This window comes from Esox lucius, chromosome 14 (assembly GCF_011004845.1).
Source record: "Esox lucius isolate fEsoLuc1 chromosome 14, fEsoLuc1.pri, whole genome shotgun sequence".
In the NCBI taxonomy this organism is placed as follows: domain Eukaryota; kingdom Metazoa; phylum Chordata; class Actinopteri; order Esociformes; family Esocidae; genus Esox; species Esox lucius.
In genome coordinates this window covers 12,408,161-12,425,428 of record NC_047582.1, presented here as the reverse complement: position 1 = coordinate 12,425,428, position 17,268 = coordinate 12,408,161, and the positions used below count along the sequence as shown (strand labels likewise).

Sequence of the window (17,268 nt, the reverse complement as noted above, 5' to 3'; positions counted from 1 at the left end):
AACAGGTTGTACCATCTTTCATGGCAATGTCTGCAACCAGATGCTTTCTTGTTGATCAGTCTCGCACATCACTTGGAATGTTGGCCAACTCTTCCATACAAAGCTGCTTTAAATCTGCAGCGTTTGTGAATTACTGAGCATGACCTGCTTTTTGTAGATTCTGCCACAAAATCTCAATTGAGTAATTCCAAATGTTAAATGTTGGCTTTTCAGCCATTCTGATGTTGACTTGCTTATGTAGTTTGGATTATTGTCTTGCTGCAAATCCCAGGTGTGCTTTACCTTCATTCCACAAATGGGTGACCTGAAATTCTCCCTCTCAATTTTCACATACAGCGCAGAATTTATGCTTCTTTCAATAATGTAAATGTTTCCCGGTCCTGCAGCAGCAAGCATCCTCACCAGACCACATTACAACAATGCTTGATTTAATACAGGGTCAATAATATGGAATGCATTTTTTCCCTCAGACATAACGGGACCCATGTGTTGGGTTCAGGTGGGGTAGCTTGCTGTGAGTAACAGAACATATCGTGGGTTCACTCCCCAGCTAGATTTGAAATCCCAGCGATAGGGCTATCCAATCGGTTCCATATCTGAAATGGTTGGAAAGTCGCAAGGAAGGCAGTTGTGTGATGCAAAACAGTGGATCACTGGTTCATACCCAGTGTGATGCAGACAAACTGCCAGTGGAGGAAAATAAACTTGCCCAATATACAGTAGAATATTTTAAAATAAAGTCTATGGAGATGGAGATTTCTAACAGAACTTTGTGAACTTGTAAGTAGCGATAACTAAATATATGCAGCAAGTCACAAATACATACTGCAACTGTCAAATAAAAATCACTGTTAAGAAATATATGCATATCGTTTCACAAACATACAGCTCAGGAAAAAATTAACAGACCACTCATTTTTCTTAAATCAGCATCTCTACATGTATGGCAGCCATTCCATTCCAGTGTCTGTTAAATTCCAACACAGGCACACCTCATTTTTACATAATGAGGTACTGATTAGGTGATTACCTGAACCAAATCTAATTTAACGAGGAAAAGTATAAAAACCACTGCTGTGCTCATCACTATACTTTTGCAATAGGACCAACTCGATGGCAAAAACAGTGCAAGTAGTACCTCAAAGGAAACTTAAATAAAAAATAACTATGAGCTTTGAGTGAGGAAAATAAGGGTTAAATTCTAGCTTTACTGGCAGGGGGATACAGTGAGCGTCAGGTTGCTTCCATCCTGAAAAATTCAAAGACGGCGGTTCATAACAACAAGGTCAAGCAACAGACATTGAGGACAACAAAGCTACAGACTGGCAGAGGGTGAAAATGACTGTCCACTGACCAAGATGACATCAACTCATTCAAATGTCACTCAACAACCGTAGGATGACATGAAGTGACCTACAAAAAGAATGGCAAACAGCAACTGGGGTGAAGTGCATGGCGAAGACGTTTCGAAACGAGCTTCTAGGGGCAAGGCTGAAGTCGTGCAAAGCTAGAAAAAAATGTAATCAATGAGAAGCAAAGAAGAGCCTGGCTGAAGTTTGCAAAAGACCATAATGATTGGACCGTAGAGGAATGGAATAAGGTAATCTTCTCTGACAAGTCAAATTTTCAGCTTTGCCCAACAGCTGGTCATCTAATGGTTAGACGGAGACCTGGAGAGGCCTACAAGCTACAGTGTCTTGCACCCACTGTGAAATTTGGTGGAGGATCGGTGATGATCTGGGGATGCTTCAGCAAGGCTGGAATCAGGTAGATTGCTCTTTGTGAAGGACACATGAATCAAGCCAAGTACAAGGTTATCTAGGAAGAACACCTGCTTCCATCCTTCTTTCTGCTCTGAGGTTCCCCAACTCTGAGAATAGTTTTTTCCATCAGGACAATGCTCCATGCCACACAGCCAGGTCAATCAATGTGTGGATGGAGGACCACCAGATCAAGACCCTGTCATGACCAGCCCAATCTCCTGACCTGAACCCCATTGAAAACTTCTGGCATTTGCTCAAGAGGAAGATGGATAGTCACAAGCCATCAAACAAAGCCAAGCTACTTGAATTTTTGTGCCAGGAGTGGCATAAAGTCACCCAACAGCAATGTGAAAGACTGGTAGAGAGCATGCCAAGACGCATGAAAGCTGTGATTAAAAACCAGGGTTATTCCACCAAATATTGATTTCTGAACTCTTCCTAAATTTGGAATTTTGTTGTAGAAAAATGTATATTAATTTGTTTTCTTTGGATTATTTGAGGTCTGAAAACAATGCATATTTTCTTGGTTATTTTGACCAGTTGTTTTTTTTCTACAAATAAATACTAAATGACAATATTTTTATTTGGAATTTTGGAGTAATATTGTCAGTAGTTTAGAATAAAACAAAACTGTACATTTTACTCAAACACATAGCTATCAATAGTAAAACCAGAGAAATTGAATATTGCAGTGGTCTCTTAATTCTTTCCAGAGCTGTATCAAAATCCCCAAAACAATTATGAATCATTAACAAAAACAAAGGATGGTTAGCAAATAAATGTAAGACTGTTTTAATGTTCAAACATGCTTTTTGTGAATGTTACAGCATTGCCACTTGAATTCTATACATTTGAGACTTGCATTACATTTGTGAGTGGCCTTACACAGCCTATTTGTCAGTTTTAATATACAAATAATAATTTTGCGACATTTATTTGGATGTAACTTGATTATAAAGTTACTTGTCATAACATTAAGAAGCCAGCATTAGATTCCTATAGTTAGATTACATATGATGGTAGCTATTTAGCATCTTTCTTAAATATAAATGAATATAAAAGTACTAGACTTGGCTACTTGATTTTGACAGCTAAAATATACATTTTCAATTTACATTTTTTAAAGACTGTTATCTATATTTTGAGGTGTTGCTCCCTTGTTCCAATTTCTCCCACAGATGTGACATGATGGTGTTAGACAAACCGCTAGGTGTGCCAGCACCAGCACCACACCTGTCACTCAATAGGCCACGCCCCAATAATAAGAATTCGTCTAATTGAAATGTGTGAATTATAAAAAAAATCAAAATCAAAAAGACGGAAATAAGCAATATACACCAAAACCATTTTTTGAACCAGGCTGTAAACATATTTATTTCTGATGTAAAGTTGGGCATTTTGCCATAGAGATCTATGGAGACTGCTCCCTTTTGCAGCCAGCCTCAAGTGGCCAGTCAATTAATTGCAGTTTTTGTCACTTCCAGGTAGGCTTCATTTTTCAGCCTTGGAGTGTGCCCCTTGGTAAAAACAAGAAAAAGAACCAGGCAAGCCTAGTTCTGCTGGAACTCCATTAGAAGGGATGAATGTTTTTGCCCTAGCTGGATTCGATCCACGGTTTACTATGTGACAGACTGTCTTTAACCACTATGCTATTTAAACAGCAGGTGTAGAGATGTGTTGTCTGTTTACTTAAATTGTCAAACCAATAAGTCAAAACTCCACGGATCCCTACATTAGTTAACATCCAAACAAACAACAGGTATAACAGGATTTCTGTACTACATTCAACACATTAAATTAAAAAGAGATTACTGCAGATGGCTAGCTAATAGCTATACAGTACCTATAATGAAAACAATGACTTAAATCACTCCATGTCTGGTTCGTTTCTTTAGAAAACCAATAGACAGTTGAATAGTCACTAGTGAAGTTGTCCATCGCAATATAACACACAGTTCTAGTCTATCCTGAACAAATCTGAATGCCTAATTTGTTTTGTCTGTGGTGAGGATCGAACCCCTGTTGCCTGTGTGACAGTCGCTATTTAACATGCATAGTCAGTCAGTCTGACACTCACTCAGTAAGAGAGATTCACTCTTCTTGGCCAGCCCCCCTGACATGGTTCGGTAATAAAGTGTTGGGTAGTAAGTAAGATTTATGGTTACGTATTTCACAATTCAGCATAATTTTAGGCTCCATGTTGTTGATTTCTACCGCTAATAAGATACATTTCAAGTACATGTTAAGATACATTTCAGCATTGAGCATGAAACATAATCTAATGTATATCAAATAGGAGTAGGAATTATTAAATTTATAAATGAGTGCCTAGTTGGAACAAAATTCTGCAATAGCCTTCCTGTAGCACATGGGGAACAAGGATTCCTACTCCTATGGAAACTCACAACCCTGGCATTCATCCAGGGACCAAGCTCCAGGGAGTTTAAGATGTATACGCATCCATACACCCAGTCCTAAATCATGTTTGTTCACCATTGGATCTTCTATCAACACATAACCTAGGCTTTATATTACAAATAAGCTAGTCTGTGAGGACATACATTATTATTTCAAATCATTGCCAGTATTACCATATTACAAAATAAGTTTAATAACTGTTTTCAAGACCTTGCCACACCTAAATGTGTCTGCATTGTCCTGGGAGCAAGGGGAGATGTCTCCGTCAGCCACAGCATGGATTCCGTACAACTGGCACCAACCGCCTGGTTTCAATTAAAGACCATATGATCTTATGTAACCTTTACAGCTGCCTTAAAGTCGATCATTCCCTCAAAAACTGCACGCACACAACTTAGACTGAGCCCCAGGGCCCTCAACACAGACACCAGACGTTTCCAACACAACTCTTGTTGTTATGTGTTCTGGCCTATGAGATTGATATTAAAACATTTATGCGTTGCAAAATCCAGATTTTGGGGTGTTTAGTTTATTCAATATGAACAAATAGAAAAAAATAATGGTTGATTAATGTAAATATGCCTATATATCTCTTAGCATTACTAATTATATGTTGACTAAGTGAACAGATATATAAAGTTGAAATATCCAAAACATCCACCCAAGGGAAAGTATCCCAGTGGTTCAATTGTTGCAAAACAGTGAAGCTTGTACAAAAAGCACTTCAGGTATCCCAACATGTGAATGGTTGTTTTCCCAGAGCTCAGAAACCTCAAGATTAGCCATGCTTATGTATTAGCCTTGGTAATCAATTGTCAATGTTAATTAATTTGCAGCTTTTGGTGGCATCACTGCAATCTTTGGAGTAGTCTTTGTTTTTGAGTTCACATCATCTTTTCTCATTTTACGTGGAGGCTTTTTCATTGGTGTCACCTTTACTGTCGTCTCCTCCTTATCTGAGGTGCTTTCATGGTGAATTGAGTCCTGTTTCTCAGGGTTTTTGACTTCTTTAGATGGTGAATCTGGCAGACATTTCTGTGAGTTGGTCGAAGTAGGAAGCAGGGCTTTTCCAGGCTCACTGCCCAAAGTCTTTAGGGGTTGGGTGGGCTTCTTTCTCTGGGGCTGGAAGTGTGGAAGGCTCTCCTCATAGCTGCCAGGCTCACTCCTGTTCAGACTCTGAGTCTTCTCCTTCAGCTGAGAAGCTAAGAGGGAGGCTGCCTCTGAGTGTATGTTTGAATGGTTTACCTCCCTCTGGCCCTCCCCCAGGGACTCGTTGGAGATTGGAGTTTTACGGTCAGCAAGGAAGTTGCCCATTTTCCTGAGGACACTCTGCACTGTCCCGTTAATATGCTCTATCTGCAACAGACCAGGTCCGCTTTTATTTGTCTTCTCCTCTAAGGAACTTAGTCCATTGGTACCAGCAGATTCAGGGGCACGGGGAGCTTGCTTCTTTTTGGCTTTTTTTCTAGAACAAATTTGTTCCTCAGCTATAGGCTCTTCCCGACTAATCTGATTCTGATTTTGCCCAGGGGAGGTATGAACCCAGGAGAGCTTGGGCTTGGTCGAGGGGTCTGGTGGTCGTGGCTTAACCCTCTCAGCAGCTATAGGATTTCCATTATCTTGGACAATGTCTGACCCTCCACTGTTCTCTGGCTCCGATCTGGACTGCTGGACTGGCTGATGGGCGATGGCCCTGAGGTCGAAGGTTCTAGCTTCAGACTCTGTGTCACTCCATGGGCCTATACACTCTGAGGACTTCTGGAGTGGCAGCTCACTGGCGTTAACTGAGGCCAGCTCAGTCATGTCCCTGCCCTCTGGCAATGTGTCTACCTCAAAGATATCCTCATCTGCTAGTAATGTAGTCAATGTTGTGTTGATTCTGTCTCCTTTCTTTTTGTCCTCTGCTCCAGGTTGGAAAGACAGAGAATGAGACACAAAAACATAGAGAATTCATTTTTGTTTTATCATTTAAAAGAAAGCTGAATCTCAGCTCTAATGATGTTGAAGAAACAGAATGTTTTCGTTATTAGTCACATTTTCTGTTGTTCTGATGTGTACTTTTAAAACCCGGGCTTCAATTGGGTAAGATGGGAGCAGATTAGGGAGTATATTTAGACCAAATCGGTATAAGTACACTGTATTAACAACTGTAGTGTACACAGTCCTACCCGGCATTCTAAACAGGATATGATTATACAGCCGTTGTTTCAAACAAAATGTCTGTTCACTGCAGAAAATAGATCCTGTAGGTTTCTTGAACCATTACAAGATACAGTGTAATCATACCAAAAATACCAACGCATGCCATCATGGTCTAATGTTTTGACATTCCAAAATTATCTCTTGGAATGACATTGCTGTGATCATCTCAGGACATGGTGAAACATTTACCATTCACATATTTTCTTCATGATGAATTAATTAGGAATGTATCTTAATAACTGAATTAATGAAGGTTGTAGAATACATGGGTGCGTAATTGCAGCACCCACAAAATGTTCAAGGAAAGAGTCTGAGACACTCACTGTCAAGGACCTCATAGACAGGTCCATCCTCCGGGGTGTCTGTGGAAGAGCAGGAAGCTCGGGACGATCCAGAGGGAGTTGGTGGCTCTACCACAGAAGGAGGCTCGATAAAACTACAGTTGAAAGTATTCTCAGGGTCATGGTGGGACACTGTGTAGAACAAACAAACAGAAAACACTTTGCTTCCAACCCTTTGAACCCACTAAAGCTGAACAAACTTATGACAAGAATCTTGTGCTGCATTTTGTCCCTTCAAAGAAACTGTGCTATACATGGGACTTTTCCTCTGACTCAGTTTAATTTGTCAAGCATCTTCTCAACCCAGCCCCCATCTTCTCCCCCTTCCCCCCCAGTCCCAGAAACTTTAGTTTGGGATAATTTTTGCCACTTCCTGTAGGTGGTCCAGAGGGGCCCTCAATGGAATGTAGGGAAGTGAGGAGGGGAGAGGGGGCAGCAGTACGTTATTTAACTTCCTGAGACACTGTGTCCACATGAGGACACTATGTTTCAGTAAAATAAGTGTTATCATACCAGGACATAATATTTTCAGAAAAGTACTTCCTGTTCAAAGACAATGCTTAGATATTATACTTATCAGGTCCTCCTAATCCCACATAGCTAAGAAATATTACAAATGCATACATTATTAAAGCTCAGGTCTTAGGACGTTAAGTATGGTTTTAAACAGGCACTGAGCTCACTGTCACAGGGATTTAAAGAGCATGCAAAATGAATGACGAGTAGGACACACCAACAACTTTGGGCAGTTCCTGCCGTCTCAGTGGTATCCGTGGAAGCTTTGAGCTGATTCGTGTGAACCTTCCGCCAGTCCGTCTTTTCGATTTTTTGCCTGGGCTGAATGCAATCAACAGAGAAACAACGTCAGCTGGGAAGTGTTTAAATCCAACCGATGTGACAACAGCTCTGTTTGATGTAATAAAACAAAGCACATGCGTTTGAATTCACCATCCACTTAACTTACTGCTTGTGTTGGTTCTGTCTGCAGATACAGCAGTAGAGCAGTGTTAGCAACAGGAGGAGCAGACCGCTCATCAGCACCCCGGCTGCTAACAACCCCATCCTCTGGTTTGGCTCTGTCAATAGCAGACATCACACATCTGTCTCTGGTTCAGTGTTGAAAAATACGTCGAAATATGTTTCCCATAAAATGCATTCTTATGGCTACTAAATATTCTAACAATAAAACCTTCAGAAAAACACGTGTTTGTTTTAGCAAAAGTTCTTACGTAAGTGGCATGCTCCAGTCATTGGGTTGCAGTTGTTGTCATGGCAGGAACATGTTTGGGCACAGTTAACCCCGTACTGACCTACTGAACAGCTTTCATTACAGCTGCCGGAAAAAAGGAGAAATTACATTGGCAATTTCAACATTGGGCAGTTAGCCTTGATACCATTCACATGTTATTTTATTGACTTTCACATGCTGACATATTTTTCTACTCACTAAGCTCCAGAGTAGCCAGGGTCACAAAGACACTCTCCAGTGGCGAAGTGACACATCCCATTAAAGCAGCTGTTACATTCATTGGTACAGTTCTCTCCATAGGTTCCGTTTGGGCACTTTACCTCACATCTGTGAGGAAGACAACAATTGAAACTCGGTGACCGACACACATTCATCTTTTCACATTCTCTGTATAGTCCTCTACATTTGATTGATAATAAGTTTGATCATATTATTACCGATCACCTATCCAACCAGGGTTACAGTGTGGGCATTTGCCATCAATGCGGTTGCAGAAGTGTCCGTCTTTGCATGGTGAGCACATATTCTTGCAGTTCTCACCAAAGAACCCAGGCGCACACATTTGATCACATCGGGTGCCATTCCAACCCCTTTCACATGCAATACAACGTCCCTCTGCCACCTTGCAGGGCTGCAGACCTTTGCAGTAACCACACCTGGAAGGACAGCGAGAGCACCTGCTCAATACTATTACAACACAATATGAATAGCATCAAATAACATGATTCACATACAGTGATATTAATGCTAGACTAGTGTTTCCAAGCAGTTGGTTCCAATATAGTTCTGCCAAAAGCTTTCAGCCAAGGCTAGTTCCATTGGGGTTAAAACTGGCATGTGACTAGACTTTTTGTTTTGCCAACAGTTTCAGATATCCAAACCCTGATGGTAGGTCCACGCTCAGCTTGTAAAACCCATTCGATTTGTCAGCGTCACCACATGTTTATCAGAAAGGGCACAGTACTCCTGACAGAGCGTGTAAAGGCATTTGCTTTATTTTTCCACTGCAGAAGTCTCGCACCTGTTTCTGCAGTTCTGTCCGTAGAACCCAGCTGGACATGGCTCCCTGCAGAACTTCCCTCTGAATCCCGGCCTGCAGGTGCATGATCCATTCCCCTGGTTACAGCGTCCATGGATACACTGGCATGCATGCTCACAGCGAGTGCCCCAGGTCCTCTCTTGGCACTTGCATGTGCCGGTAGGCTGGTCGCACGGAGAGCCACTGCATGGACACTGGACACTGCACTTCCTCCCGTACCAGCCGGGATTGCAGTGGCACTGGCCCGTGCTCACATTGCACACAGAGTTGAAGCTGCAGTAACACTTGTTGGAGCACAGGGCCCCCCAGAAGCCTGCGTAGCATGTACAAGCACCTGTCTCCGGTTTGCACTGGCCCTTCTGGCAGCCGCAGGCTCGCTCACAGTTTGGACCCCAGCGATTGGGGTTACAGGTGCATGCTCCTGTGACATCGTCGCACCTTCCATTGGGATGGCATTCACACTTTCCTTTACAGTCTGGCCCCCAGAACTGGGATGGACATTCTACAGGAAGGATGAGATTACTGTACAGACTCGCTACCAAAATAATTGGGACAGTGTGTAAAATGTAAAGAAACAGAATGCAATGATGTGCAAATGATGTGCAAATCATTTAAACTCTATATTCATTAGAAAATAGTACAATGACAACATAAAATGTTGAAACTAGGAAAAGTTATTGTTTCTTGAAAAATATGTGCCCACTTTGAATGTGATGCCAGCAACACATTTCTAAAAAGCTGGGACAGGGGCAACAAAATACTGGATAAGTTGTGTAATGCTAAAAAAAAATATCACACAACTACAAACCCGATTCCAAAAAAGTTAGGACACTGTACAAATTGTGAGTAAAAAAGGAATGGAATAATTCACAAATCTCAAAAAAAGGTAGCAATAAGAGGCCGGAAAAGTTAAATGTACAGATAAGGAACAGCTGGAGGACCAATTTGCAACTTATTATGTCAATTGGCATATAAAAATTGGGTATAAAAAGAGCCTCTCAGAGTGGCAGTGTCTCTCAGAAGTCAAGATGGGCAGAGGATCACCAATTCCCCCAATGCTGCGGCGAAAAATAGTGGAGCAATATCAGAAAGGAGTTTCTCAGAGAAATATTGCAAAGAGTTTGAAGTTATCATCATCTACAGTGCATAATATCATCCAAAGATTCAGAGAATCTGGAACAATCTCTGCGTAAGGGTCAAGGCCGGAAAACCATACTGGATGCCCGTGATCTTCGGGCCCTCAGACGACACTGCATCAATACAGGAATGATACTGTAATGGAAATTACAACATGGTCTCAGGAATACTTCCAGAAAACATTGTCGGTGAACACAATCCACCGTGCCATTCGCCGTTGCCGGCCAAAACTCTATAGGTCAAAAAAGAAGCCATATCTAAACAGGATCCAGAAGTGCAGGCATTTTTCACTCGGCCAAGGATCTGTTCAAATGGACTGTGGCAAAGTGGAAAAGTTTTCTGTGGTCAGACAAATCAAAATTTGAAGTTCATTTTGGAAAACTGGGAATCCATGTCATCCAGACTAAAGAGGACAAGGACAACCAAAGTTGTTATCAGCGCTCAGTTCAGAAGCCTGCATCTCTGATGGTATGGGGTTGCATGAGTGCGGGGGCATGGGCAGCCTACACATCTGGAAAGGCACCATCAATGCTGACAGTTATATTCAAGTTCTAGAACAACATATGCTCCCATCCAGACGTCGTCTCTTTCAGGGAAGACCTTGCATTTTCCAACATGACAGTGCCAGACCACATACTGCATCAATTACAATGTCATGGCTGCATAGAAGAAGGATCCAGGTACTGAAATGGCCAGCCTGCAGTCCAGATCTTTCACCCATAGAAAACATTTGGCGCATCATAAAGAGGAAGGTGCGACAAAGAAGACCTAAGACAGTTGAGCAACTAGAAGCCTGTATTAGACAAGAATGAGACAACATTTCTATTCATAAACTTGAGCAACTTCTCTCCTCAGTCCCCAAACGTTTGCAGTCTGTTATAAAAAGGAGAGGGGATGCCACACAGTGGTAAACATGGACTTCTCCCAACTTCTTTGAGATGTGTTGATGCCATGAAATTTAAAATCAACTTATGTTTCCCTTAAAGTGATACATTTTCACAGTTTAAACATTTGATATGTCATCTATGTTGTATTCTGAAAAAAATATAGAAATTTGAAACTTCCACATCATTGCATTCTGTTTTTATTCACAATTGTACAGTGTCCAAACTTATTTGGAATCGGGTTTGTAATTAGGTTAATTGGCAACAGGTCAGTAACATGATTGGGTATAAAAAGAGCATCCCAGAGAGGATGAGTCTTTCAGAAGTAAAGGTGGGGAGGGGTTCATCCCTTTTTGCAACAATTTAAGAATTTCTCAACATAAAATTGCAAAATCATAGTACTGTATAAATATTATTAAAAGACTCAAAGAATCCTGAGAAATCTCTGTACACAAGGGACAAGGCTGATAACCAATATTGGATGGCCATGATCTTCGGGCCCTCAGGCGGCACTGCATTAAAAACACACACGATTCTGTAGTGGGCATCATTGCATGGGCTCAGAAACACTTCCGACAACCAGCATCTGGGAACACAGTACGTTGGTGCATCCACAAATGCAAGTTAAAACTCTACCATGCAAAGAAGAAACCAGTTATAAACAAAATCCAGAAACGCTGCCGCGTTCTTTGGGCCCAAGCAAATTTAAGTTGGACTGAGGAGAAGTGGAAAACTGCCCTGTGGTCTGACGAATCAAAATAATTTTTGGGAATCATGGACGCCGTGTCCTCCAAGCTAAAAAGGAAAGGGACCATCCAACTTGTTATCAGTACACAGTTCCAAAGCCAGCATCCATAATGGTATGGTAGGTGGTGCTTTAGTGCACATGGCATGGTTGACTTGCACATCTGTGAAGGCACCATTAATGCTGAACAATATAGTTTATACAGATTTTGGAGCAACATACAGTGGGGAGAATAAGTATTTGATACACTGCCGATTAATGATTTTTAAGTAATTAATTTGCATTTTATTGCATGACATAAGTATTTGATACATCAGAAAAGCAGAACTTAATATTTGGTACAGAAACCTTTGTTTGCAATTACAGAGATCATACGTTTCCTGTAGTTCTTCACCAGGTTTGGACACACTGCAGCAGGGATTTTGGCCCACTCCTCCATACAGACCTTCTCCAGATCCTTCAGGTTTCGGGGCTGTCGCTAGGCAATACAGACTTTCAGCTCCCTCCAAAGATTTTCTATTGAGTTCAGGTCTGGGGACTGGCTAGGCCACTCCAGGACCTTGAAATGCTTCTTATGGAGCCACTCCTTAGTTGCCCTGGCTGTGTGTTTCGGGTCGTTGTCATGCTGGAAGACCCAGCCATGACCCATCTTCAATGCGCTTACAGTGGGAAGGAGGTTGTTGGCCGAGATCTCGCGATAGATGGCCCCATCCATCCTCCCCTCAATATGGTGCAGTCTTCCTGTTCCCTTTGCATAAAAGCATCCCCAAAGAATGATGTTTCCACCTCCATGCTTCATGGTTCGGATGATGCTCTTGGGGTTGTACTCATCCTTCTTGTTCCTCCAAATACGGCGAGTGGAGCTTAGACCAAAAAGCTCAATTTTTGTCTCATCAGACCACATAACCTTCTCCCATTCCTCCTTTGGAACATCCAGATGGTCATTGGCAAACTTCAGACTGGCCTGGCCATGCGCTGGCTTGAGCAGGGGGACCTTGCATGCGCTGCAGGATTTTAATCCATGACGGCATAGTGTGTTACTAATGGCTTCCTTTGAGACTGTGGTCCCAGCTCTCTTCAGGTCATTGACCAGGTCCTGCCGTGTAGTTCTGGTCTGATCCTTCACCTTCCTCATGATCATTGATGCCCCACAAGGTGAGATCTTGCATGGAGCCTCAGACCGAGGGAGATTGACTGTCATCTTGAACTTCTTCCATTTTGTAATAATTGCGCCAACAGTTGTTGCCTTCTCACCAAGCTGCTTGCCTATAGTCCTGTAGCCCATCCCAGCCTTGTGTAGGTCTACAATTTTACAATTCTTACTGGTTGGTAGGTAGCAATAAAATGCAAATTAATTATTTAAAAATCATACAATGTGATTTTCTGGACCTCTTCATGCTTTGTAAGTAGGAAAACCTTCTCCCCACTGTATGCTGCCATCCAGATAAAAAAAAATTCAGGGAGGGCTTTGCTTATTTCAGCAAGACAATGCCAATCCATATTCTGCACATATTACAACAGAATGGCTCTGTAGTAAAAGAGTCACACTGATAAAATTTGCAGCATTATGATATGAAAAATATGACAAAGGAGACCCCGAACTGTTGAGCAGCTGAAATCCTTTCACTTACAAAAACATTTCACTTACAAAACTAGAGACAATTGGTCTCATCAGTTCCCAAATGCTTACAGAGTGAATTGTTAAAAGAAGACAAGATGCAACACGATAATGAACATGCCCCTGGCCCTAACATTTAGGTCTGTTGTTGGCATCAAATTCAGAATGGACATATATTTTATTTTAAATAATAACATTCCTCTGGTTCAACATTTGATATGTTTTCCTTGTACTATTATCAAGTAAATATAGGGATTAAATGATTTGCAGATCATTGCATGCTGTTTTTATTTGCATTTTACTCAGCGTCCAAACTTTTTGGAAACAGGGTTGTGATCATTTGTGTGTTTATTTGTCTCTGAACATAGATTTCAGCAGGGGTTGGTTTTATTTACACAACCTATTTAACATTTATAAAATGTTTACCCTGTACATTCTGATCTGTTTTACAGGTTTTTGATGGTCCATTATTCCATATGTGCTATTTCATATTTTAGATTTTTTTTCCTATGTGGGTAATTTAGTGAAACTAAAGAAATACCCTAAAAAGAATGTGTGTTCAACCTTTTACTGGTACTGAGTATAAAATGGGAAGATATATCTATCAGATTTAGCTTATAAGAATATCTAGGGCTACCAATAATTTTGTTGCATGGTTTTGAAAAAAAATATCCTGATTTTTCGTTTGAACAAGTTTACATTACGTTTTTAGGTTAGATTTCTGTTTCATGTTTAGTGTAAAATCCAGCTGATAACAATAACATTTATCATAGCCTTTTTTTGCCCAACTTTACCAAGGGGGCCACTAATGTGGATGTAAAAAAACAAAACACATTGAGGTAGTAACAGGGCACTTACTGGTGTCACAAGTGGCTCCAAAATAACCATGACGACAGCGGCATTCATTGGGACGCACACAAACTTCATTACTTTTGCAGGTAAAGTTACCCTCACAAATTGCTGTTGAAAAATATACAGGCAACTGGTTACAAATGAATAATTTTACATTTAGAAATGAAAGATATAATGATTAAGTCTTCCAGGAAGTTCCAAGTACTCACGTATTAAGCACTCATCTCCTTGCTGTGCCCAGCCACTACAACATTGGAGCCTGTTGGATCTGGAAAGAAAGAAACATAATAGGATTTGTTTGGTAATGATCTGTAATTGATTTATAGAAACAAATGTAATCCACATTTTGAACACATTTTACATGTCAGCCATGACAAAGAGTGGGGTGTGATTAATTTGTTGCATGAGATCCTTTTATTGTACATTGACATTTCAGAAAGGAAAAACGTTTGAACCTTTACCAAAATATCAATGAATTTATTGGGGTCACAAAAGCAGAGACTCTTTAAATCTTCAGATTATGATCTCAGCAGCAACACTGAAGACCTTGGCACAACCAGTGAAAAGAACCCAGTGGTTCAAACCCTGAATGCTGTAGAATATCAGAATAACAACCACAGGTTAAATATAAAATATGCTTTACTGTTAATTGTATTGGTAACATGTTTATAATAGCCATAATGGACCTCAATATTTTTTATAAAATATACCACCCCCCAATATACCAAACACTGCAAATCCCCAAGTTCAATTCAAGACCAAGACTCCACTGCTTTTGTAAACTAAATTTGTACTGATGGATTTAACTGACTAAAATACTGACAACTTTTACCATGCATTATTTAATTAATTTAATTCATTCATACATTATCATGCAACATGATAATGCATGATTCTAATCCCATTTATTTAATTTATTTTAAATGTTTTTCTCTTTTTCTCTGTGCATAAAAATCCCCAAGACCACATCAAAACCTTTGCCCTTCTCCCCCGCCCTCTTCCTTTTCTTTTCCTTTCAATGATTCATCCTCCTTCCACCCATTCCGTCTCCATCCAATTGAAAAACAGACATCTACATCCGTCCACCAACCACTGGTATGGTGTCCTTAATTAACCTAACTCATCTCAACTCCAACCCTCCTTTGTCCACAGATCAGCCCATCTTTCCCATTATTGTATCATGCAATTTTTCCCTTTGAAAGATACGCATTCTGCTATGATATCTCACATGGTTCTTGTTACTTCACTTCATCAGTATCGTGTCTGCTGATATGCTCCAAAAATCTATCTTTTTCCTATTGCCTGATACAGATGAATCATACTCTGATATTATGATTTGACAGGCATTACTGGACTTAACTCTAGAAATTTGCCAAAGATGCAAAAGACCAGAAGGGATCAAATTATTCTGTTTCTTTATGGTAGTGACTACAAAGATCAATGCCCCACATGCTAAAAATTCTTTTTTTTTCTATCCTTGTGGGGACACCATATATTTTTCCCATTTAATATCATGACCTCTAAACCTATGCCTTAATACTAATGTTTAAAAAAAAAATTATACTCCAGGCCCTAAATCAAACTCCTAGCCCAAATGTTTGCCCTTTTTGCTAATTGGAACAGGCAAAATTATCCTACAGGGTCCAACTTTCCCGGTTTCAGTATCCCTGCAAATAGTAGATTGTTAGATGGTTGATTTGGGTGGGGCTTATAAGACATTGGTCTTCTCTCCAACCATTTGATCTGAATGAGCCGTGCCTGTAGGATGTCAGCAACATGGTGTTATTCCAGACACTTTTTGAAATGGTTAGCAGAGGCTCTGCTTTTGTAGCTTCTAGGGGAAGCTGGTTCCACTACTGGACCGCTAGGACAGAGGAGTGCTTTAACTGGGCTGAGCGGGAGTTCCAAGCCCGGGGTGGTGGGACGACTAAGAGATCAGAAGTGACAAAGTGAAGAGCTCAGGTAGGGATGTAGGGTATTAGCCACTGCCTGAAGGTACAGAGTGGATGTTGCCCTTGCTTGCTTCGTAGGCAAAAACAATGGTTATTTAAAAGATGCAAGCTTCAATTGGAAGCCAGTTGTGTGAGCAGAGGAGCAGGGTGAAATGAAACTATTTGGGAAGGAACACTAGATGACACATTGCAGCATTCTGGATTAGTTGCAGGGGTTCGCTGGCACAAGCAGTAAGCCATACCAACACGCGCCTTGATATTTCCAGGTAATTCCAAGGTGTCGTCTAGGGTCACGCTAACGTTCTTTGCATTCTGGGAACACTATAGAGGTTGTCAAGCAGAGATGTCAGCCAGACACACAGAGATGTGCATCACCACCTGGGTGTCCAAAGGGGGAAAGGAGAAAAATTGTTGATTGTCATCCGCATAACATGGATAGGAGAGACTATGTGAAGATATCACGAATATGAGTGACGTTGCATGTAGCGGGAAGAGGAGTGGGGCCTAAAACCAGTCTCTGGGGCACACTCAGATTGTCTCCTATGTCACCTGGTTGGAGTGGGCTGCCAGGTAGGATGCAATCCCGAAGTGCGCCGATCCTGAAACACCCAGCCCAGAGAGGGTGGAGAAGAAGATCTGATGGTTCACACTGCCAAAGGCAGCGGATGGATCTAGATCGATGATAACAGAACAGAGAGAGAATCAGCTGGGGCTGTTGGAAAAAATCTATTGAAGCCTGACTGGTTAGGGTCGTTGAGATCGTTCTGAGGGAGTGATAGCAAGAGAGTTGGTCAGAGACAGCACGCTCAAGTGTTTTGTGAAGGAAAGACGGAAGGGATGTTATTTTTTTGTTGAGGAGGGGAGCGTCTTTAAGTCTGAGGGGAACAAGCCAGTAGTCAGGAATGCTTTAATGAAGGAAGAGAGAAATGGGAGGTCTGCATGGCTCAACTTTTTTCCCCAAAACATAGTCAAGATTTTAACTTTTGGCAGCAATGACGTAGCTGTACTGTGAGGAAGTGACTTAAACCACTGATCGACTTGGAAATTGTGATGGCAATTCCATGACAA

At 41.2% G+C, this 17,268-nt stretch overlaps 1 protein-coding gene across 1 annotated transcript; it reads right to left on the bottom strand.

Annotated features, from left to right (window-relative positions):
- Positions 1-4,495: 4,495 nt before the first annotated feature.
- On the bottom strand, positions 4,496-16,844 carry LOC105027068 (scavenger receptor class F member 2; the record flags this gene model as incomplete). Its single annotated transcript, XM_020053197.2, has 11 exons — positions 4,496-6,085; positions 6,707-6,856; positions 7,458-7,561; positions 7,689-7,800; positions 7,954-8,057; positions 8,172-8,300; positions 8,411-8,629; positions 8,995-9,514; positions 14,255-14,356; positions 14,458-14,516; positions 16,750-16,844. Coding segments are annotated over 11 exons (2,673 nt in total), but the record flags the coding sequence as incomplete, so codon positions are not given.
- Positions 16,845-17,268: the final 424 nt, after the last annotated feature.